We start from the raw sequence: 24,740 nt of genomic DNA, 5'->3' as shown, positions 1-24,740 counted from the left end.
TGGCTCTGCACATTTCTTGTAGGAATCCATGGCTTTCATCATTCCCTGATGCCACATGTTTCTGTGTAACCAGGGAGCTGTAACCTGCCTGTGAAATCGGTCCTTCTACAGCTTTTCAAGGGGCTGCAGTGACTAGAAACGCATAGGACTCACACGCCACACACACACACACACACACACACGCATGCACACGGCACCTGCATCCACATATGCACCTGTATGCCCCTGGGCACATCTAGGGCACATGTCTGTACTTAAGACTGTGCACACACAGATGTGAAATACGTGTCTGATCAGAATCTGTGTGCAAGAACACACCTTCACATGTACGTGTCCAGCTTGCTCTTGCAAAGGCCCAGCCCCCATCCACTTCCTCCTGGAGGGCAGGACCAGAGCCAAGCCAAGGGTTAACAGCTGCTGGCTTGTTAAAGTCCAGCTCCCTGGAAGAGCTCAGGTTGGACTCACAAACACTAAGGCAACTGCTTTTGTGCTTCGGAGCTCATATTGCTGCAATGTCTTGATGAACGAATCAGCCGTGCACCAAGAGGTGGGCTGGACATGGGCTGGACGCGGCGGGCATGGGAGCCCTGCTCGCCCAGGTGTGATGGATTTTTGTGCTGGTTCCTGCCACTCCGGGATCCTCCACCTGATGTGACGGCAGGAGCAGCTGCCCTGAGAAGTAGCGCTTGGCTGTGATCTCACAGTGGCACTTTAGATGCAGCAGAGTGGGAGAGGGGTGCCAGGTTGCCCCTCTGTCGCTGCCTGTCTGTCTGTCTGTCTGTCTTTTCCTCTTTCTTTCACTCACTCACACGCACCATCAGTTCCTGAACCACCCTGCTGGCCTTTCCTCCCACCCTAATTGCCGTGAGGGGAGGGGATATCAGGCCACTGGATTTATTACACTCGGCACTCTCTGAAGCCAAGCCTGGGCCATCTGCTATGAGCAGGGGACAGCCCAAGGTTCCAGCTCGGGGTCCTCAGGACTCTGTCCTAATGTGACTGAGCTGCTCCAGTGTGAGGCATTGGACAGGGAGGCACGCCATGGGCATGCACATCAAACTCACCAATTCTCACTGTTGTTTATGACTGTCACCCCGGGGAGCCACAGATCCTGATCTCTCCCAGAGGGATTGGCAAGCAGATTCCTGCCTGAGCCTCAGCACTTTGGAGCGAGGTCACCCTGGCTCAGGAAGATGAGGGACCAAGAGGAAAGACAGAGAGAGCCCACTGGGCTGACAGAGTCAACGCTGAGCAGGGCACTGAGTCCCCATAAGCTCACTAAGTCATTGTCATTGCTATTGTTGTGGGTACTTAATGTGCCAGTGACTGAGTCCAGCACCCTCCATGCACGTTTTCCTTAAGCCATCAACACTCGTGAGAATCTCCTCCCCTGCACAGATGGGGAAACTGCGGCACACAGAGGGAAGTCATTTGGCCAACTGGGCACAGCCCACAAGCAGCACAGAAGGCACTGGGGAGAGACTGGATGCCCCGGTGCTGGGGGACAAGGTCACTTTCATTAAGTGCAGCTCCATCTATCCCTCTGTCTGTCCCTTCCAGTCACAGAAAACAGAGTCAGGAGAATCTGGCACGGAAGATGGCAGGGAATAAGTGTCACAGTGGTGGGGAGGAAGGAACAGGTCTGCTTGGGGTGAGGTCAGGGAGGCTTCAAGGTGAAAGTGGCACTGTGACAGTTGACTGAGGTCACGGTTCACTCAACAAGCATCAGCATTCAGCAGGAATTTCTCGACGCTCGCTCTGGCAGCTGCGGCATCTGGAAAAGTCACTCTCTTCTCCTACGGATCTCACAAGGCAGTAAGGTGAGACGGATGCTGGAAAGTTCTGGTCTAGACCTTGGGGAAACCGAGATGGTCCCCAGTAGTTCTTAGCACAGAGGGATGATGACCCAGAGTCCCCGAACTTGAAGAGATCTATGACTGTTTCCTCTGCAAACTGCACATGGGCAGAGCATCCATGCATCTGTGATGCTGGGAGGCCCCCAAGTGTCTGCGCTGCACCCACACATGGCTACAGCTCCGGGTTCAGAGGCAGGAAGGCGTTCCTTGCCAAACCACTGGGAAGACGCTTGCCTCAGCAGAGGTCACAAGTTTCCAGCGTTGTTACGGCCTTCCCTCTCTGTCCAGACTTTGGGAAAATTTTACCAGAAAGACTGGGAGGTGTTGGGACCAGGTGCGGAGGTGACACAAGTTCCGACGACAGCGTCTGCCAACGACAGGTCTCCCCGAGACTCTCCGACTCCCCTCCTCCTGGCTGTGTCTGGCCGCCAAGGTTAATGACAAACCCTAATTACTTTTTTGGGCCCATCTGTTTAGGGAAGCTGACCTCTGATAGATTGCACCCAGCTGTCAGTTCCTTTGCAGGCAGGATACGTGAGTGAATGTCTGTGCAAGACTCCGGATAGAAAGAAACAGAATGTAGACAATAGAGTATGTGTCTTTCCTGCTCACCACGGCCCACTGGGGCTCAGCAGAAGCCCCAGCAGCCCTGTTTGCCTTTGGCGACATCTGATTGGATGAGAGGCAGACACCCGGTGGGTAGCAGGCCAATCAGAGTTCCTGCCCTGGGAATTTGGAATCAGAACTAAGAGGCATACAAACTGAGGAGAGCCAGGAACAGTGGGGCCCACCTGTCATCCAGCTACTTGGGAGGCTGAGATAGGACTGCAGATTTAATGTCATCTTGGGCAACTCAGTGAGTCCTGTCTCAAAATTTAAAAAAATCTTAAAGACCAAGGATATAACTCATGGTGGAACACTTGGCTAGTACACGTGAGGCCCTGGGTTCAAGCCCTAGGAGCACCAAAGCAAAGCAAAGCAGAACTGGAGAGATATAGCACAGAATAAGAAGCAGATCTTTGGTGAGGCTAGGCAATGTTCCTGCCCTTGGGTCCCGAGGTATCTCTGAACCCTAATATTAAATTCTCCCCTTTTGTGTAACATGGTAATGCCTACAAACACAGCTGTCAGGAAGGCTTCTCTGCCTCCACACACTCTTTAAGGGAGTGGGATCTATTTCTCAGTCCCCTGTAGAAAGTGGTGGAGAAGATGTCCTGCCAGTTCCAAAAACAGCCATTAAGAGATGTGGCAATTTCTTCCCCTGCCTCCTGGGTTTCCAATGCTGGGTAACAAAGGTTCATGTAGACAGAGGGCCACATGGAGAGAGAGGGGTCACACAGAGTCCAGCCACCAGCTGCATGCAGGTAAGACGGCAACCTCAGCCAACATCCTCAGCCAACATCCTACGGAGCAGAAAACCTGCCCAGCAGAGCCCTGCCTGAATTCTCAGCCAATCAAATCATGAAAAAATATGATACGTTATTGCTTTAAATCACGATGTTGTGGGTGTTTTGTTACACAGCAGTAGATGACTGAGACAACCTGGCTGGGTTTTGTTTCCTAATTTTTGCTCACAATGTGTTCCATCTAACACAGAAAGTTGGTTATGGTCAGGCCCACAGAATAAACCCTGAGGTTCCCCTTCAAGCTTGAAGAAGGAAGTGGGGACATAATGGGGCTAGCTAATAGGTCTTTCTCTTGGCCATCGTGTTTGCCTCCCAGGATGCCAAAGACAGCAGCAGGGCTGGGTTGAGGGCTGAGGCTGAGCAATGCTTAGATTTACCCAGCCTGAATGTAGCAAAACTGCCCTTGGGAGGCCTAGGGATCCTTCTCTCCTAGAACTTTAAGCCAATCTGGCGGCACTGGGAGGCATCCATGGGTCAGGAGGAGCTGGAGGGGGCCACAGGGCCAGTACAAGGAAGTTCCAGCCTCAGACTCCAGTGTCCCCTGCATACCTGAGTGTTCCACATGTCAGGTTCTGCAGAGCAGTGCTCCCCAGCTTTTTTTGACACTGGTTTCATGGAAGACAATTTTTCTATGGATGGGGGCTGGAAGCAGAGGGTCTCAGGATGATTCAAAGGACAGCACAACCTAGACCCTCTGCCTGCAAAGTTCACATAGGTCCTGGGGCACACAAAGGGGGAGTGGCTGTCCCTGAACCAGCGATTGGGGACCCCTGCTGTAGGTTTTGGGAATTTTGAGGAAAGACCTCATCATGACAAGCAAGTTTAAGAGTCAGCAAGGCCAGGGTGGATGCCGTGCTCCTCGCTGACCTTCAGCGAGTGCCCTAGGCTCCCTCAGCCTCTGGTTCCTCACCTGCAAAGTGGAGACGGCAGCAGCACCTGTCTGATAGGGTGGAGAGCAATGAATTAATTCAAATAAAGCTTTAAAATGCAGGGTTTGGCACATGGGAAGCGCTCTGTGAGTGGTTTCCATGGTGATGGTCACTATCCTGCTCCTCAGTGATTTCTCTGCCCTCCCAGATGGCCTGTGCTCAGGTAAGAGGAAACTCAGCGTGGCTGAGCGGGCACCTGCATAGGGGCCACGATGCTCCTACAGTTCTGGCAGCTCGTTTGCTCTGGAGACACAGCCAGCAACACAGCGTGGGGTCCCCACCTGCAGCCCATCGAGGATCCTGAGAACCACACTGACTCATCTGATGAGTAGGGGGAACGGAGACCCCCAAAATCTTGCTAGCCGAGAGCCTCCGGTCCTATAGTGGCAGCCCTGGCCGGCACCCCACCATCAGGATTGCTGCCTGTCTGAGCCTGCACCCGGCTTTAGCAGACTCTGCTCTGATCCCCTCGCAGGGAAGCGTGGGTGGAACAGGAGTACTGTGAGGGCCGGCCGGAGCTCAGAGCCACAAATAGCATCGGGTTTGCCTCTGGCGACGCTGCCAGCAAGGACTCTTCCGGGACCAGAATGCCCTCCCGCGCCGGGAAGCCAGGCGGAAAAAATGCACCATCTCAGCAGAACACATGCTGTCAGCTCGGATTTGGCCCTGCTTCCCTGGAAACCTGGCAAAGCTCCTTCAGGGGAAGCCAGGGGCTGCGAGGACGCTGGGGCTTGCCAAGCCGGAGTCTCGGGCTCGCCTGTAGACCAGAGCATTGGCCAGTGTCAAGAGCAAGCCTGCTCCTCCCCTGTAAAAGCCATCTTTAGTCACCATCCCTGATTAAACCTGCAAGAGGCACCTCGTGGATCAAAAATGTAAAGAAGCAGGTAGCCCCGGTTTGCAGATGAGGAGACTGAGGCCAGGGAGGTAAAGTGGCCTACTTCAAGTCACCTGGGAGGAAGTGGCAGGGGTGGGGTTTGAACTAGGTCTCTCTGATTTGGGGAGACTTGCTCTGCTGCCACACCACCAAGTTAGGGGTGAATATGTCAGCCACGGGGGACTGGCAGGGGCCCTGTCTACCCCATTCTAGAATGTTCAAGCTGGGGTCCACTCGGTCCCCTGGGATCCTCTTAATTTTACTTTGAGCGTGTCCCTGAGACCATATGTGCAAGACCTGATCTGATACCCCTGGCCGTGGCTGACTGGAGAACTCCCTGCAGAAGTCAGCTAATCAGAGTACTTTCTCAGGACCCTGGACACGATTCTACTCCCAGCCACTTGGCCGCAATCGATGTGGACAGAAACTGGGCAGCAGCCTCAGCAGCTAACATCACTCATTCACTCAACAACTATTTTGCTGTTCATGTACTCGGCACCAGGCTTTGACTACAGTGAACAGAACAGGCAAAATCCCTGCCTTCAAGAGTCTTGCTATCAGGGTGGGTGGCGTGTGATAGCCAAGGTAACAGGGAAGGTACAAAATGTGACAGATGGGGAGGGTGCAGGGCAGGAGGAGGCTTGAGGTGAATGCAGTGCTCGCTTCTGGCATTTACATTAACATCCGGTCTTTCCTTGTCTCAGGATAAGGCCGCTGCTATGTGACATGCAAATTCTCTCTCTCTTTCTCTCTCTCTCTCTCTTTCTCTATCTCTCTCTCTCTCTTTCTCTCTCTGCAGATACCCCTCTGAGATATCTTTTAGAAAAACCAAAAAAAGCTGAGTGTGGTGGTGTGTTGTGCCTATAATCCAGGCTACTTGGGATGCTGAGGCAGGAGGATCACAAGTTCAAGCCATTTAGTGAGAACCTGCCTCACTTGGGGGCGTCCCTGAGCCGTACAATGCTTGCCTAGCAATGTGAGGCGCTGGCTTCAATCCCCAGCACTGCGATATGACATAAAAACCCAAGCCCACAGCAAGACCCTTCCACCTCCCTCCCGGAACTGTCCGGCCACCTGAGGGGCAGGCGAGGCTGAGGAGGAGCCTGTCCTTTGTGGATGGCCTCTCTCCATCTGGGCCTGCCTGTCCCCAGCCGGCGTGTGGCAGCCGTGAGGTCAGCGCACCCAGCAGTGAATCCTTGCAAACAGTCAGCAGTGGCTGCTCCTGGCACAAGGGCCTGGGTGGGGTTGATCCCCCTGTTACTCACTGGAAGCTGGGTCTGGGGGACCACTCTGTGGCCTTTCTGCATTGGAGTAGCCACTTCCCAGCCATCCTAGAGCCCCCTTCCCCTGGCCACCCCCACCCGGATGTCCACCCACACGTCCTCCAGCCCCCCTCACACCCCCCTGGCTCCCAGCACCTTCCCCAATCCCTGATCTTGTCTCCCCAACACATCACACCTGTCCCCCGTGAGCCTGGCTGTCTCCCACCCACGCATTCAGGGTCCTTCTCCCAAACCCCACCTCCTCCCCTTCAGGGCGTTCATTTATCACAGAAGGTCCCTGAGCCTGGGCCTGAGACCTGGCAAGAACACGTGACATCAGAGAAGTGAAGCCACAAGCCCAGGTTCCACCAAGGCCACATGGGCAGTGGACTGGAAGTCCGGCCCCCAGTCCAGGCTCAGAGGCCTCACTCCACACTGCTGCCTCCCACAGAACCCAAGGACCCAGCTCTCAGTTCTCTTGCATAATTGACGCCACATTTCTCGCTATCTCCCTCCTATCCCTTAACACATAGCTGTATATATTTGTGGGGTACAGTATTTTTGCAGTACTGGGGATTGAACCCAGGTCCCTCACACTAAGCTACTTTTTTTAAAAAAAAAATTACTTGGAGATAGGATCTTTCTAAGTCACTAAGTTTCCCGGGTTGGGTTTGATCTAGGAATCCTCCTGCCTCAGCCTCCCAGAGTGCTAGGATTATAGATGTGCACTGGCACACGCAGCTACAGCCTGACATTTCAGTACATGCGCACCCTGTGTAATAATCAGGTCAGAGTCACATCGCCCTATCTCCAGGAGCATCCAAAATCCCCTCTACTTTCATTTTCAAACATTTGACAAATTGCTGTGGACCGCAGCTCTCCTGCTGAGCTGGAGAGCTAGAGACCTGCCCACCCACAGCCCATGCCCGTTAAGCGTCCCCTTCCCTGGCCCTGGACACCTCTGTTCTCCTCTGTGACCCTGGAGGCCCAGTCCCCCAGTCCTGCACTGCCATGTCCCCACCCGCCTCTGTCCATGTCCCCTCGCTGTGTCCTCACCACTAAAGTGTCAGAATGCGTCAGGTGAGTCCCCATCTCAGGTCCTCCCCCGCCTGCAGCCTGCACCCTCGGCCTCAGCGGCCCAGTCCACTCTCCCCACCTCCCGCAGCAAGGACTCCAGGTCTGTCTGGTGACAGAACTGTCCTGCCTGATCACAGAAGGTCTCAAAAGACAACACCCAAGTCGGCCAGCCGGCAGCCCGCCCCGCACCCCGCCCCACAGCCGGCCCTGGCCTCTCCGGCCCCCTTTCAGGGACAGAAGCCTCAGCCTCACCCAATGCGCCTCACCCAATGCGCTCCTGCTCCATCTCCTCCATTTTCTCAGCCCGAGCGATCACCCTGTTGATGATTTCCTTCTCCTCGTCCGTCAGCTCCTCCTGCTTCCTCTGTCTGTCTGTCTGTCCACTGGGGTGGACAGACCAGCCTGCCTGGAGCCTGAAAGGCAATTTGGGAAGGTGTGAGGTTGGACAGAAAACCGATGAGATTATGTCTTACTTTATTATTATTATTTTTATTATTAGACAAGATCACATTTTGTAGCTCAGACTGGCCTTGAACTCATTATGGGACCCCAGCTGGCCTTGACCTCATGACGATCCTCCTGCCTCAGCCTCCTGAGTGCTGGGATTATAGGGGTGCACCATCACATCCAGTGCCCATTGGATTGATTTTTATCAAGTGCTTGGTAATCTACATGGTGGGCACTCCACAAACAGCATTTGGAGGAGGCGCATGAAACCTGGGAAATTCCAAAGGAGGAGACTTCCATAGCTGGAGGGGTTACAATTCTTCTAAGTGACCTGAAGCCCTGGGTCCCAGGATGACCCCAGTGCTTACCTGGCACAAAGATGCTAGAATTAAAAAAAAATATATTTAAACTAATCGCCAACCAGGTTTATATAAATCTCTTGACTTCACATAAATGTCAAGGTTCCTGGCTTCAAAGCCTCCTGGCCATTTCAGGTTCTACCCTCTGCTCTTGTTTCTAAAAAATAAACATTGCTATGGTGCCACCTCGGCGCCCATGTCACCTCCTTGAACCCTGTTGTCATCCCTGCAAGGCAGGCCCTGGCAGGGCTCCTGTTTCCTGAGGGAGGAGGCCGAGGCAGGAGGGATTAGATGGCCCAGAGGAATAGAGGCTGCTGGGAACAGAGCTGGTGCTGAGGCCTATGGGTAACCCGGGTTCCCTCCTCTAGCACCATGGTCCCCGCTGACATGCAACAGCTCAGGGGACCCAGGGCTGAGCACCACCTGAGCTCTCTTCCTTATCCGGGGGAAAATCTCTTCCTCCAAAGCTCAGGAGCAAGTGTCCCACCAGCCACCAGCACTGGTCACATCCCCGCCTCTGATCACAAAGCGGGCATGAAATTGGCTTTGACCCCCGGAGTTAGAAATTAAAATCTCATCGCCACCCTCTGTCCTCTTCCCTCCACTGGTTTGCTCTAGGAAAGCCTCGCAAGTCTTGGGGCAGTGGGTGTGGCCGAAAACAGACAGGTGGAAACAGCTGAGACCCCAGCATAGGGGCCTCCAGGTGACACTTGAAACCTCCAGCCACACTTGAAACCTCTGGTGACAACTGACTGATTTAGGATAAAGTCCAGCACTGAGCTGCTTGAGATTGTGAATGTCTCAGATGCCACTAACTAGAGCTAATGTGTGTGTGTGTGTGTGTGTGTGTGTGTGTGTGTGTGTATGCATGCTGGAGATCAAACCCAGAGCCTCTCACATGCTGTGCACCATCTAGACATCATACCACTGAGCCAGCCCCTGACCCTGGACTCCTAAAAATGGTTACTGTGGCTTTTATACCCTAATAAAAGTAAAGCTCCATCCTGTAGCCCATGTGTAAAGGCCCACACACTCTGTCCTTTCCCTGCCTCTCTGCCAATGTCCCCTGCTTGGCCCTGGTCACTGTGCTCCATCCACACTGGCCTCTGGTTTTCCCTAGGGCCTTGGCACTTGCCGCCCCTCAGCCAGGAACTCCCCACTTCCCAGATGTCCGCCTGGCGGGAGGCTGTCCGGGACCTGCCATGGCTCTAGCTCCATCTGTCCACGTCACTTGTCTCTAGATGAAGGTGTCCTTCTGTTTTCTTGTTTAAGACCCCTCTTCCCCCACTGGAGCGTAGACTCTGGGACCCCAGGGACCCCGTTATCTCTGGGGTGAGTTTGGCATTCAGATCAGTACGTGAGAGCGAGCACGTAAGACCAGTCCTTTGTGGCCAACAGGGACACAGGAAACAGAAGGTAGTCAGCTTAGGGACCTCAGCTGCCCGAGAAGGCGAAGGGGTTGGCCGCGAGCTGGGGACCGGGAAACCTTAGTCATTGTTTGCACAGATTCCTTCCTGGGCCCTGCGGCACCCCCAGTGATCGTCATACAGTTAGGAGACTGGGCAAAAGTCAGAGATTTTTGTCCGTGCTCTTGAGGGCTCCTAAAGCCACAAGCTTCCGGCCCCACACAGCTCCGTCCAGCCCTGCCAAGACCTGGAAGATGGGCTGAACGAGGGTGAGGAGGGAGGGGATCACAGAGGAGGGTCTCGCCAGAGTTGTGGAGCAGAGAGCACCCTGAAAAGTGTAAGATCAGGTGACAGCCAACCTGCAGGTGTCCCCAGAGATCCCTGCCTCCTGCCACCCACATCCTCCCTGTGCATGCCCAGGCTGAATCGGGGCTGGTCCTGGTGGCTCACTGCATACACTGGACATGACCCTGAGTGGCTTGCAAGAGATACAGGAGCACCCACCATGGCCTCTGGACCCTTTCCCCGGGTCACTGTTTGCAGCCTGCAAACTGGGAACTCGCCACCTGAGGGTGGAGATGGTAGCCATGAGGCTGTGGTGGCAGGGTCAGCCTTCAGGTGCGTCTCTGCATTACGGATTCTTAAGACCTCCGTCTAATGGGCTCCCGGCCCTACCAGGCCAGCGTCAGCCTGGACGTCTGCTTGAGGCGTAGCACAGCTTCGGTCAAATTCCATCTGCTGGCAGCTCCGGGATGGAGCACCTCGCTTTTTGTCATGGTCACTACGAGACCAACCCAGCCTTGTAATCCCTGACCATCAGGACTTCTCCAGAGAGGTGGTCACTTCCTCTGTCACATTCTCAAGGAGGTGGCTCAGTTTGTGACAGTCTTACACAAAATAATAACAGGCGTGACAGAGTACCACGCCCTTCACGGTATTCTGGAGGTCAGAAGCAAGTCCCAGGTCCCGCCGACATTCGAGGGGAAGGGATGGAACAGGACGTGGACTCCAGCTGGAGGGGCTCATGGGGGTTACCTTCAAGTCTGCCCATTCCGTCCCAGCCCCTTGGCTTGGATGCTCCGCATTATGGAGGCCTCACTCCTTCCCCATTGCACCAGCACCCCTCACCCTGATCCTTCCCCCATTATTTTTAAAGGTTACAGTGAGTTCCCGCATAACAACGGCTGCTTGCCCTCCCCAAAGCAGCGAGCTGGAACCCACATCAGCCACCCCTGGGCCAGTGGTCTGTGCAGAAGGGTGATTCACCGTGGTGGGCCTGGTCCTGCCATCTCAAAGCTTCGCCTCTTTCTTGAGAGCTAACAGAGGAGGGCAGTGGCCACAGTGGGCCAGGAGGGTTCCAGGCTGGGCCCAGCAGAGACCCTTCAAGGTCAGGTTCCTGCAGCAGCTCCCAGTCTGGTCACAGTCACGGTCATGGTCAGCCGTGACCCAACTACCTTGGCTCCATGTGCACAGGGGACTTCACCTGCCAGATGCTCAGAGCTCCAGAGACATAAGCAAGGATGGGTGTCCCCAAGGCCCCTCTCCGAGTAACCGTGCCATCTGCAAGGCTGCAGGAGCAGAAGGCGGCTGAGGCTGCCATCAGCTCCCCAATCCTCCCCCCACCCCCCGCCCCAGAACACGCAGTTGACAAACAGCTCATCCAGTGTTTGGAAATGTCTGGATCGGTCTCAGTGGGAGCCCGCAAGCCTTCTGTGAATTTTCATGTTTTAATTCCAAAAGCAAACAGAGGGAGATGAGATCAGCTTTTCAAACCAAAGCCTTTGCTCTGGGGACAGAAAGGGCCTGTCTGGGTGCCCAGGGCTGGGCAGTGTAGTTGTTGTGGTGGCTTACAGAGTCCTTCCTTGTGACAGTGACTGCCTTGCCTGCGCCTCAGGGCACAGGATGCCAGCCCTGGGTCCTTAGAGCAGAGTCCAGTGTTTGGTAGGATCCTATTAAAAATCAAGCACCAAAGTGTGGCTTCCCTGGGACAAGTTGCTTGGAGGATTGTATCCCATCCAGAAAATTCCCGGAAGACCTACTGTGTGCCAACCTGAGCCTCTTTGACTTGGAGAATCAGTGCCTGGCACCTGGGTTTGCCACCCCTGGGAGCTCGATCCCGGTGTGTTAGGCGGATGGGCAGGGCTTCGAGCGGGCATCAATGGGAAAGTGCACACTTGGTCCACAGCACATGGTGAGGACCTCTTCTGGTGGCCTCGTCCGGCCATTCTCCTAATCTGTAAGATGCCCCAAACTTGCAGTGAGGAGTGGCCTCAAACCCATGAGCGAAAGATCTACCCTGTGCTGGGGTTTCGGGGACACTTGAGGAATCAGACCAACTCCAACGCCCAGAGAGTGTGGAAATTCTCCTGATGAATGGTCAGTAGCTGCCTGCTGGCTGGGGAACCTTCCACTTCACAGCCCGGGGGCCACTGACAATGACAGCCTTCAGGACCTGGTCCCTCGGTCCCTATGAAGATGCTGTGTCCTAAGCAAGGGCTCCCAGGGAGTAGGCTTTGGGGCCACACAGCCTAGACCTCTCTCCTGGCTCTGTCCTGCCTGGGGTGTCACTTGTGGCACAATTTACTTAACACTTCTGAGCCTTGGTTTGCTCATGTGTCAAAGGTGTCACAGACAACTTGTCAGGACAGGTGTGCAAGGTGACCAGCAAGTGCTCCGAAGAGGCTGGCTTGTGTATCTTCATCCCTTGTCCTGTTCCTTCAACATCTGGGCATAAAAGCGTGTCTTCAGTGCTGGTCATAGTGACAATTGGGGGAAGTGACCTGACACACATAGCAGGCTCTGAGTGGGAGCAAACTAAGTGAACCTTTTAATAAGGACCAGGAGAAGACTCGCTGATTAGCAGGTGGGAGGGGCCCACAGAACAAGGTGCAGCATGGTCTTTGGCTAGTGCTGGACATTTTAAAGTTAGAAAACTTCGGACTTCTGAAGACACCCTCAATGCCTTAGTGAGAGAAGTTCCCAAATTCAATTGCCTATCAATTGGTACAAAATTCATATACCTAAGAAGGAGAGGGAGAGGGAGAGGGAGACAGAGATGGAGATGGAGGAGGAGATGGAGACTGATGAATTGAAATTTCTGGGCAACCTAGCTTGACTCTAAGTGATAGGAATTTTTATGGCTTTATTCTTTGGTGAAAATAATGAAAAGTTGGGAATAACCCTGGGAATACCAATAGGGAATGCTAGATAAGGTATTGCTTTAAGGTGACTTGTTACACAGCCATAGCTAACTGATACAATATCTGTTCTAGCAAGAAAAAAAAAGGAACAGGAAGCTTTTTAGACTCTACACTTATTTTACTGATGGGTGTTACTTTAAATCACAGCTGTATGAAGTTCATCATGATATTTTTAATGCTCAGCCACACAAGGTCTTTATCCAACTCTACTTTGATCTTTTTAAAAATATTTAGCTTTTGAATAAAATATTACTGGAAGGAAAACTTCCCTGCCAGCCAGAGGCTCAAGATCACTGCAATTACGTACTCATTTTCCAGGTGTGTGATGTGCGTGAGAGGGAAGGGGACTGAGAAGAGCTGCTGAGACACCAGCCTTCCATCGGCCACCTGGAGCACTGGCCTGGGTACATACTAAGAGCTCCGGAGACTCCCTGCCACCGAAACGGGCATCAGATGCCCCCGGACCAAAGGACTCCAGATGTCTGTCCCTAAAATCCTGCAAAGGACAGCCTGTCCCCTCCTTCCTGCCTCCTACCTTGATTCTTCACGTCACGCACAGAGTCGTCACGTGATAAATGCCCACCAGATGTCTCTATTAATAAATTAGAGCTCCCCAAAGGCGTGGGATGATGGAAGGGCTGTCAGGGCACGAAGGCTCTGAAGCTTTCCAGTGTGCAGAAAATTAATCCTTTTCCTGTCCTTTCTTCTTCCTCCCTCCCTCCCCCAGGAGGCCAGGTGTGGGCAGGAGGCCTCTGCACAGCTCAGAGAGTGACAGTGAAGGGAAGGAGGGTGGCCGCACCACCAAAAGTCTCCACATGGCTGGCTGAGGCAGAGGTCTGACCGGGTGAAATGCAAAGGCCAGATTTAGGGGTGCAGAAGGGACGCTGGGGTCCTCCCTGCCCTCCCTCACGAGGCCAGAACCAGAAGGTGGAGGGACATCCTGGCAACTTTCAGCCCGATTGCTCCCTGTCCGGCTCCTCTGAACTCTGACATGCTCTCCCTCCCTCTCACGCACATCCGGGCTTTGCAGGCGTGTGGTTGGCCACCCGGAACTCCTGTCCCCTGCGAAGCTCTTCACCTGCACAGCATGGCTTTCAGGAAGCTCTCCCATGGCAACCCAAAGTCCAGGCCAGGTGACTTCCATGCACCCCCATAATTACAGCTCCTCTCATGTCGCAGCAGCGTATTTGATAGAGGCTGGCTGTCTGTGGACCCCTGTAGGCCCCACTCGTGCTTAGGCTCCCTCTGTGTCTCTGGCTGCTGAGCACAGTGCTTAGTATTTCAGAAGCGCTTGGTAAATATTTTTTGAGGGGCTGGAGGGAGAATAAAGGAGGGAATCAGGGGAAGACAGGAGTGCAGCCATGAGGGGAAGAGGCCGTGGAGACAGGAAGGGGGTGATACACGTGCCACCCCAGCCTTCAGCATCAGGAGGTCTCCGAGAGTCTGAGACCACTGAGCCTCCCCTGGGCACAGCACTTTGTCATCTCTTAGGCCTCAGCCTCTCTCCCTGACAGGTCCTAACAAGTGATTCACAACTACGTCAAAAGCAGATTGAGCCTGGCCGACACCGACCAGCCAGTCACAGAGACTGCAAAGGGCTCAAAGGCTCCGAAGAGTTTGCAGATGCAGACACTGAGGTACCGAGCAGGGAGAATTCCCTGGCTGACCTGGGCCGGTTTGCAGAGGGTTCTAAGGGTGAGACTACTCCGGTCTCTCCCTGCAGAGGCTAAGGCAAGCAGGATTGTGATTTACAGTTTACAAAGCTAGGTGATCACACACATTTTATCAAACATACAGGGCTCATTGGTGGGGGTAGGGAGGGAGGACAGAGTCTATAGCCTCACTGGCAGCGTCCTAGAGTCTGATTATGGGGAGGAGAACAGTGTCTTTCCACAGTTTCTAACTTTGTGCATGCAACTCAAGATGGGCTGCTTTGCATCCTGTCTAATCATTTATTGGATAACCCTGGGAATACCAATACCAATAGGGAATGCTAGATAAGTTATTGTTTTTAGGTGACTTGTTACACAGCAATAGCTAACTGATACAATCTGCTGTGCATGTTTAGGAAATGAATCCAATTAAAGCACAAAAGAAGGGATTCATGTGCCAAAGGCATTTCCCTAGGAAATCAGGGTAGCTTCCAAGGAGGTGCAGAGGACGATCCAGCCCAGAACAGCCCACGAGCTCTGCACTGTTTGCCTCAGCCTCGGTGAATAATAGCAGCGGCTGTTGCTAACATTTTCCTTCTCTAAGGACCGTGTTTCCTGCCAAATGCTACAGAAATAGGCAGAAAGTGATCAGTAACCTTGCTGCCTTCCACAGACTGCCACCGAGAATTATCTGAGAGCTCCTCTCAGGAATATTTTGACTCCCTTTTATCAAGTTTGTTTCTATTTAAGAGGATTTCATGCAATTTGTTTTCCTCAGATAAATGTTCTCAGTTTCTTTTTGTTTAGTGACTCGATTTTTTAAAACGACGTATAAAAAGTACTCGTCTTCCACAGTCTCTCTTTAGGGGCGAGCTATCTTGAAGACGAAAAGATGGAATTCGGCATGGAGACAAATGAAAGCATTACAAAATACTCACTGTTCTTTATCGCTGCAGGAAGGCAAAGCAAGGAGAGAAAAAAAAAATGAATAACGTTAGGCGAGAAATCTTGTCACCATACCAACGCCTGATGGATTCAACTGCCACGCGGTTCGAATTACGAGGATCTAACTCAGTTTTTCTTCAATCATTGTCTCATATCAATACATCTAGGACAGGGCTGCGTCCAGGCAGGTTATAAAACCCACGTTCACGAGTTAGCAGACCAACCAGTTCAAACTATTAATGGACTGAGCACTCGTGTGTCTGAATAACGGTTGTGATATGCAGGTAAGGACTGACCTCGTGGTTTTTGTTATTTCAAAGGCTGAATGCGTGCATGGAGTGCAGGCACAGGAGTAGGTCCAGGAGCCCTGAATGGTAGACTGCACCACGGGCCAGGCTGGGAAGCAAGTCTTTCTGTCCCAGAAAGGGACCCGTATCTCCATTCCCCAGGGTGAGGCCATAGGCAGACCATCCTTCCTTTGTGCCTCAGTGTCTGCCTCCCATCTCTGGCCTCTCTGGCTTGCAGACTTGATAGCTGAGAGAAGCATCAGTGTGTGGAGAGCAGCATGGCTCCCCGTGAACCCCCAGCATAGAGAGCCAAGCCCCTGCCCTAAGCGAGCCAGAGGCAGGTGCCTGGGTCCCTCTCAGATCCCATCCTGTTGGCTTCAGATATAATCATTAGGCTGGAGGAGAATGCAGGGGAAGACATTCAAGTGTCTCTGGCTGGCTGGCAGTTCATTAACTGGGCTCCTCAGTTTACTGGAGAAAGGTGTGAGCACGGCCTGCATGAGAACATCACGCTGCAACCGAGCGGATAGTATGTGTGAGGGCTGTAATTCACCCGCCGGCATTTATTGAAAAATAATTTTACTATCTGGAGAAAACACAGTAGCAGTCAAGGATGTGCTTGGAATGCCAAGATGTTCGTGGGAACCCAGGAGCACTCTAATGACACCGCGTCCAGGCTGAACAGTTCTAATTTAATTGTAAGGCAAATTGTTTGGCTTTATATCAACTAAAGTAAATTTTGATGGATGAGATTTTAATTAACTGACATTTCTTAAATAAAATAAATAGCGTACCCCATCCACCCTCCAGGCAACTGTTTATCTTACAGAGACATGCTTTTTGGCAGGCAGAATATCATCTGCAAATTCAGTTTGGATCCAAGAAGACATCATGGGGAGAGCTTTGGAAACTAGAAGTTTCCTGTGTACAAGGAAACCAGCAGGCTTCAGCTGTGTCTCCTAAATGCCAAAACTCTCAGGGCTGGAGAAAGTTTAAGGTAAAAGTCCCAGACACAAGAAGGGTGGGTAAAAGGTCCTTCCCCAGTATACAAACATGCTAGAAAATTAAATCAAACCCTCCTAAACCCAGTGCAGGGCTTGCTAGAAAGGAGAGGAATTTTCTAAGGCTTTGCTCCTTTTCAAAACAAACAAAATAGTCATCAAAACACAAACCATTTCCTCTTCCCAAGTCCCTGTTATGCAATGCAAAATGCAGGCAGTAGGCTGGGAGACAGTATTTGAGAAATGTTTATTTAACGACTTTTATCTGGAACATTAGAAAAACATGTAAGAATTACAAGAAGATAAATGACCTGATTTTTAAAATGGATAACAGATTTGAGCAGATACTTCAACAAAGAAGTGTGATTAATGGTAAGGTTATATAAGATGTTCCACACCATTAATCATGAAGGAAATGCAAATTATAGAGCATAATGAAATACAACCGTGCGCACACTAGAATGGTTAAAAATAAAAAGATTGAGCATAACAAGTGCTGGAGAGGAAGGAACTGTCAGACACTACTGATGGGAATTTTAAAAATGGTGCTCCCCATTTGGAAAATAATTTGGTCATGTCTCAGAAAATTAAACTAACACCTACCATATGACTGAGACATTTCACACTTAAGTAATTATCCAAGAGGAATGAAACCATATTTTACACAAAATTTTGTTTGTGTTAGCTCAAAGATGGAAGCAATACAAATGCCCATCAATGGTTGAATGTGACATATTCACAAAAGGAATATTATTCAGCAACAAAAAGGAAAAGCACTGATATGCCAAACAGTATGGTTGGATCACAAAATAATCAGAGTTAAAGGAAGCAGATAGCTCTCCCCTTTCCCTTCAAAAAGTCTACATGGTACGATTCCACTTATATAAAACTCTAAGACATGCAAAATAATTTATAGGTACAGAGAAGAAATTAGTGATTACTTAGGGAGCAGTAGGGAGGAGGCAGGAAGAAAGAGCAATGAAGTGGCAGAAGGAGGTTCTGATGGCCGTGTCCCTTTCTTGAGCACTGTGATGTTCTCAGAGGTATGCCAAAGAGTCATCAGACTGTACAGTGCAAGACCTGAAGTTACTGCCCTTGAATTACTGTTGTAATGCTGATTATACCTTTACAAGGTCATTAAAAATGAAAAAGAATCCAGTAACCTGCACTCAGAACAGCTGCTCCTGAGGCTGATCCAGCTTCCTCACAAAGCGGGGAGCTGGACCTGAGATCCCACCCTGAGCCAGCTCTCACTAGTTGCTAGGTTGCCTGGGCTGGCCTCAAACTTGCAACCTTCTGCCTCAGCCTCCCCCAGTGCTGGGATTACAGGGGTGTATCACCGTGATTGGCTCGATCACAACCTTTAGAGGAAGTAGAAAGCAGGGCTCTGGTTGGGAGCTCTGGGAAGGCTAATGGATAGGGCCAGATACAATAACGCTGTTTCTTTTAACATTTTATCCATACCGAGGATCAAACTCATGACCACCTGCTTGCAGGGCAGGTGCTTATGCCGCTGAGCTAAATCCCCAGCCCCCATAACACTGTTTCTTTATTTGTTTATTTTTAAGGCTGTCTTCCCTACAGTTTGCTTGTGAAATGATTTAAAGAAAACAGCAATAGCGGTGTTGCACAGAAGAGGTTTAAATCGTGAGAGGGTCCCTGAAGGCCCCCACATAGGGAAACTCAGGTCCCCAGTAAGGAAGGATCCTGGTTAAGAATCCTTTCCATAATCCTTGTGCAGGCCAGAGCCACTTCCTGACACCCCTTTTCTTTCTTCAGTACTGGGGACTGAGCCCAGACCTTGCACCCACTAGTTGAGCCACTGAGACTGGCTGCCACTACGATGCCCAGGGTGGGCTCGAATGCACGATCCTCCTGCCTCAGCTTCCTTAATAGCTGGTATTACAGGATGTGCCACAGCTGAAAGATCACAGCTCCTGCCCACGTTTATACCACTAGTTTCTCATACTTGACTGAAAAGAAAATTTTATGCTATCATCTGTTTGTTTCTTCTTTGTAAGTCTTTTTTTTCCTATGTCTCGTAGCCCTGAATAACTATTTTTAAGATTCTCCTACACAGTGTATGAATTAATGCTACTATTTTGTTATGAAATTCTGTTTTGTTTTTTATAGAATAAAAAATAAAGACAGCAGCAGCTCCTGAAATCATCCTTCTGAATGACACGGAAGGATTTTTTGATCCAAGGCTGTTAGCTCTTTTGTTTTTCTAAGAGATGCCGGAACTTTGGATTTCTGTGAAATCTCTCAGTTCTTACTTATCTGGCCCAACACTGAAGCACAAACAAAAGCCCGCCCTTGTGCAGGTCACACAGCCTGCGCCCTGCCAGTGTGTGTGGCAGAACCTGCCCCAGGTTCTCATTTGACTCATGAGGAAACTGAGGCTGGGGAGGGGACGGGCTTCGATCGCACAGTGAGTTCACTCAGATCCGGAGTGAATCCGGCTCAGTGCTGGTCCGCCCTGTGCTGTCTCCAATGTGCCTTCCAACGGTGCAGAGAAGTGGACCACAGGAGAAGCCTCCGCCACCCGGGAGGCGACTGCATTTCTTTTTCTAGGATTGCCCCATTCTCTCAAGGACCGCGGCTGTACCCCTCTCCTCCCCATGTGAGCCCCTCCCGGCAGGCGAGGACTGACCTGGACTGCAGGGGACGGTCGCTGGGGTACATCCATCGGTTTGAGCTGCTACTGACCACGGTGTCCGTCATGGTGCGAGGCTCAGGCGCGTGCTCCTGCAAGACACCAACCCAGAGAGGATGTCACCCAGGTGCAGAGCGTCACTCTCCGTCCCTACCCTGTGTCATGTTTGTGGGGGAAGCAGAGAAGGCCAGCTTCACCCCGAGTCTCCATTTCCGGATAGGGTACCAAGGGCACCAAGTGGGGACACGTCCTGCGGGAAGGCACGGTCATCTAGGAGCCACAAATGGACCCCAATCAAGAGTTCCTGACCTTCATCTAAACCCTTCCCGTCCCCCTCCTTTCTTTCCCTTTTATTGACACGGATCATCACCGAGCCCCTAATTGTGCAGGCTGTGATCCTCCCACGTCAGCCCCCCAGACAGCGGGAATACGGGCAGCTGCCACCACACCTGGCCTTTCCACCCAATTTTGGAGCAAGGCCACACCTCCAGCAGGACACAACTGGAATGCAGGGTCTTCCCGCTGGGAAGTGTCGTCTAACTTTTTTACCCAGCGTATTCCTGACCCCCTTTCTTCAAACTGGATTGAGAACCTGCCCCCGGCCTTGGCCTGCCCTGCTGTTCCGCACACCCAGACTTCGTCTCCCTGCCTGGCTTCCGGTGGGGACCTCCTCCTCCTCCTCTTTCCTGTGTGTTGAATGGAGGAGTGTCCCAAATGTCCATGGGTCATAGGCTTGGCCCTCAGGGTGGAACTTTTGGGGTGCATTGTGGATCTTTAAGGGGAGTGGCCTGGGTCACTGACAGGGTGTCCTTGAAGGAGCTAGGGGGACCCTCCTTGCACAGGCTGCTTTCTGGCTCGTGATGTACGTGGTTTGCTCCTACAAGTGCCTCTCCACTGATGCACTGCCCTCGCACAGGTCAAGATGATGGCCCAGGCTTTGATTTGAACCTCCAGACTGTGAGTCCAAATCAACCTCTTTCCTGGATAAGTTGCTAGTATCAGGCGTTTCATGATAGCGAGGGGCAGCTGACCGTTACAGTCCCTCTGTGTATCTGACTTTGCCCACAACAGTCGTTGCTACAGCGGTCATGGAGAGCTTGAGCCACACATGTCACAGCCACAGCCTCTCGAGGGTAGACAGAATTACCACAGGCCAGCAGCCCTGCTCCTAGGAATCTCCTGGTGAGAAGGGAAAACACAGCACACAAACTCATACACAAACGTTCACGGCCACATCGCTCCTAACAGCCACAAAGTGGGAGCCAGTAGTCACCAGCTCTTGAATGAATAAACGAGGTGGCATCTCTGTGTATAGAAAATGATTCAACCATAAAAAGAAATAAAGCATTGATGTAAAAGGTCCTGTAATGTATGCTTTCATTTACATGAAAATATACAGAATCAATACAAAAAGTAGATTAGCAGTTGCCTAGGACTGCAGGGGACTCGGGAGCTCAGGGTTTCCTTTTGGGGTGATGAAACTGTCTTAAAATTAACTGTAATCATGGCTGCGGGACCCGGGGTATACAAAACTGTCCATCTGCAATGGGCAGTGTGAGTTGTACACCTCAGAGCTGAAAAAGTGGTACAACTATGTTAGAAAATGATCTTTTGGCAATATCCACTAACCCAAAAGCATGTGGCCCAAGAAGTCACCCAGATGCATACCCCAGAAAACAGAGTCTCTGATCCCAGAGATGGAGGGGATGCTCTAGTCACCTTCCCCGTCTTAGCTGCAAAGAGGAAGCAGCAATGCCCCCGACAGTGGACTGGGTAAATCAGTCTTGCTTTCTCCCTGGTTTCTTTGTGCTGCTCAGTGATGAGACAAACTCCCAATAGACATAAAAACCTCTGTGAATCTCACAGACACTGTGTTTAGGGAAAAAGCCAGCATCCAAGGAGAATTCGCTGTCTGGTGCTATTCACATGAAGGTTTGGGGCAGGCAAATCGATAGGAATCTGAGCAAATCAGCTGCTCGCTCTGGGACGGGAATTGATTGGAAAGTACACAGGGTATTGATTGGAAGGAACATGGGGGCCTCTATGGGGTGAGAATGGCCCGTATCCCGATCTGAGTCACTAACCAGCATGGACGTGTGCAGAGACCATACGCTAACCTCTCAGAGGCTGCACCTTCTCCTTACTTTCACCCCAAACAGTAAGGCGGCATCTGCTTCTCTCTTGCTCAAAAGCCTTCCATGGCTCCCCGTTGCTTCTGGACTAAAATCTGAACCCTTTAGCACACCTTGGGAGCTCCTCCTTCTCCTTTCTCCCCCTCTCCTCTCTCATCCTCTTCCTCGATGTTTCTCCAACATCTGGAGCAGTCCCAACTGCTCTTTGCTCCCCAGGGGCCCCTTCCCTAGACACCAGCCCTGCTCACCCGCCGCTGCCACGCAGGGCTGCCCTGAAATGGCCCCTCCACAAGGGAGCCTCTCTGATCACTGGATTCATCTGTTTATTCACTTTTAGGGCAGTGCTGGGGGTGAACTCAGGGCCACAGGCGTGCTAGGCAAGCGCTCTGCCCCTGAGCTGCATCCTCAACCATTTTTTGTTGCTTATTTTAATTTTATTGTTTAAGATAAATTTTACTCTGCATATTTAGCATGTCATAGATATGTAAATACACACTAAAATGGCTAGCTAGGATGCTGGGAGAAATAAACATATCCACGATCCCCCTAGCTCCCCATTTTTATTGTTGATTTTGGGGCCAAAGGATCAATAATATACTCAGACAGCAAAACTCCTACATGCAACACACCATCATAAACCACAGTCTTTGTGCTGTTTGTTAGATTGTCTATTTCCTCATCCTGTATGTTTCCTATCTCAAGTTAACACAGCTGCTCCTCTACCTCCTTTACCTGGGTTCCCTTTACTCTAATTCCTTTTTTTTCGTACCTCTTACCACTAATCACAAAAATAATTGGTTTATATTTGGTTGTCAGTTTAGAGCATGAGTCTCCCTACCAAAATACAAGCCTTTTGCAGACTTTTGTTTTCTGCTTGATTTCCATGATGTTGAGCACACAGAAGGCTCTTAGTATGTGCTGAATGGGTGACTGTCTGATGTTCTCTCTGGACCTATTTCCCCTCCAGTATCTCACTGAGGAAGAAGCTGCAGAGTTTACAGGAAATATTTGAAAAGGACACAGAAAGAGATTGGTGTATCCGGTGGGTGCTGGCCTCCTATCAGGTTTGTTATGACACAGTCTTGTTTTCTGTGAGATGAAGCAGATGCAGGGGGTGGCCACAGGCTGGCTGTTCTCTGACCGTGCAGCCTTTGGGTGGGTCCCATCTCCAGAGGGGAAGCAGGCTGGGCACACAGGAGGGAAGGCCAGGCAGAGCCATTTCATCTGCCCCGCGTGCGGCCCATGCAAGCGTCCCAGGTCAGTGCGACCCACCTCAGGGCCACTGCAGAACAGTCAGGAGGAGAGTGAGCCCTGTTGGGAAGAGAGTGCTGCAAAGAGCAGTGAGGTCTCCTTGCTGCCCGGGCCCTGGGGGCTTCTGATCCCGGCTGACACAGGGAGCTGCAGGCCTGGGTGAGTTTACCAGGAGCTTTGCAGCCGGGAGCAGCCGTGGCCCTAGAAGGCTGCCGGGGAGGGGCGGGCAAGGCGCCCTGCGATCACCTCCTCCTGGGGGCTCTGGTCTCCAAATTCCGCCACTCTTAAGACAGAAGCTCCCTGCACCTGTCACCCACGTCCCCCTAGAATCCCATCTGCGGAGGGCAAACTCCCCGTGGAAGCCGCTCACCCTTCTCTCCAGCCAGAAGCCAGCCTGGACAACCTGGATTGGACTTACTGACCCTGCACTTAATGACCCTGGATTGGACTCTTCGTCCAGGGCTCACTGTGGTCCACTGGACCTGGGCCAATCTGCGCAATTGATGCTATCTGGATGCCTGGAGAAATGGGCCCAGAGAGGTCTGGTACAGGGCAGAAAGGGCACATTAGATGTGGCTGCTGGCCACCCAGATCCGCCTGGCAGCAGTAGTCCTCCCGCCCTCTTCCAGGGGAGACACTGGGGGTGGGGAACACAGCTACCCCAGGGGCAGCCAAGGCCAGTGATGGCTGGAGAGGGAGGGGCAGAGCACAGATTCTAAAGCACAGACCTGCGTATCAAGTGGGATGGCCTGTGACACTGACCTCGGGGCTTCCTGGAACTCAGGCTGGGGCCAGGGGTCAGCTGAGGCCACATCCTCACCTGCTACGCTTCAGGCACCCCAAATCTGTCACCAGCATAGGAATCTCCATCTCCAGTTCTGCTTCTAGGGACCTTGATTTCAAGTGAGACTCATAGGGGACCCCAGGAGAGAGTGGGCCGTCAGTTGCCATTTCCTATCTTACAGAGCGTGACCAGAAGGAGTTGGTCCTCCCAGCCGTCTGCAGGCGACCCCGTGAAGGCAGCAGGCTCTCGGGGAGGCGCAGTCCCTCTGGCTCCTGGCTGCATTCCCACCTCTCAGCCTCAGATGAGCAGTGATCCGCCCACCCCGTGCCCTGCCGGGTGACTCCGAAAAGCCACACACCTTAGTCTGTGCAGGGACAAACGTAATTGCCCTTCTGGGAAACCAGAGACTCCAGCTGCTCTTCTCAGGCTGGTCCCTGCGTGTGCACTGAGGAGCAATTTCCTGCCAGTCCCCAAAGTAATAAGGACAGTGGAAAGTTCACCACCAAGGCTCCCTGCGTGCTCCACGCCCTGCGTGTCTTGTCTCAGTGGCTGCCCGTCTCATCCTCATCAGAGCTTGCAGGAAAAGATGAGTGCGTAGGGCGAGGCCCAGCACCCCAGTGAGTGTCACCTGAGTCACGGAGCTCAGTGAATGCAGAGGGCTGAGGACAGATCCGCCTGTGAGCAGCCGAGCTGGGCCTGCCTCCGAAGCCCAGTGCTGACTGTAAACCTCCCCGATGCCTAGATTGGGAGAGACCCTGAGTTCACCCTGCAAAACCCAGATTCTGAGCCCTTCCTCTCCTATCTCTGTGTTCCCTGCTACCTGCTTCCCTGGCTCCCCTCCAGCACCATTTGCTAAGGACTGGTGGTTCCAAGCTCTGGGACCTTGCGGGTCTTCCACTAGCTGGAGCTGAGTGGATAAAACAGCCCAGAGCCCACTGAGTTTAAGAGCCGTGGCAGCTGTGAGTGCTGAACACCCCCAGCAGCGCTGGCTGCGGTGACAGGGGCTTTGTGGGCCACTGCACAGACCAGCGGGAGCTGCAGTTTCCTGCACGGAGGTCAAAGGCGGCTGTCTGCCTCCCTGCCCCTCAGCCTTGGAATTAAATCAGATGCTTTGCAGCCTGGCCAGCGGCTTGGACGTCGCCCAGCAGCCTCACATCACCATCCCATCCTCGCCCGGCTCTCCTCCCCTGGGGCCCGCTCATCACTGCTCAATTAG

General features: G+C 52.2%; 1 protein-coding gene across 3 annotated transcripts in view; it reads right to left on the bottom strand.

The window, feature by feature from the left end:
• Positions 1–24,740, bottom strand: part of Rph3a (rabphilin 3A) — an 88,074-nt gene that overhangs the window by 36,704 nt on the left and 26,630 nt on the right. For 2 of the 3 annotated variants that reach the window (XM_063225675.1, XM_003462951.5), the window contains 3 exons: positions 19,355–19,449; positions 15,407–15,418; positions 7,671–7,817 (listed from right to left, as the gene is read on the bottom strand). In XM_063225675.1, coding sequence (XP_063081745.1) covers positions 7,671–7,817; positions 15,407–15,418; positions 19,355–19,425 — 230 coding nt within the window. In that variant the 5' untranslated portion in view covers positions 19,426–19,449. The remainder of the gene's footprint in view (positions 1–7,670; positions 7,818–15,406; positions 15,419–19,354; positions 19,450–24,740) is intronic. The other variant, XM_063225676.1, reaches the window with a different exon arrangement.

The sequence above is a fragment of the Cavia porcellus genome, unplaced genomic scaffold (assembly GCF_034190915.1).
Source record: "Cavia porcellus strain 051 isolate PalLab524CR breed Dunkin Hartley unplaced genomic scaffold, mCavPor4.1 scaffold_16, whole genome shotgun sequence".
In the NCBI taxonomy this organism is placed as follows: domain Eukaryota; kingdom Metazoa; phylum Chordata; class Mammalia; order Rodentia; family Caviidae; genus Cavia; species Cavia porcellus.
Note: the sequence above shows the minus strand (reverse complement) of the source record. Positions and strands in the feature narration are given on the sequence as shown.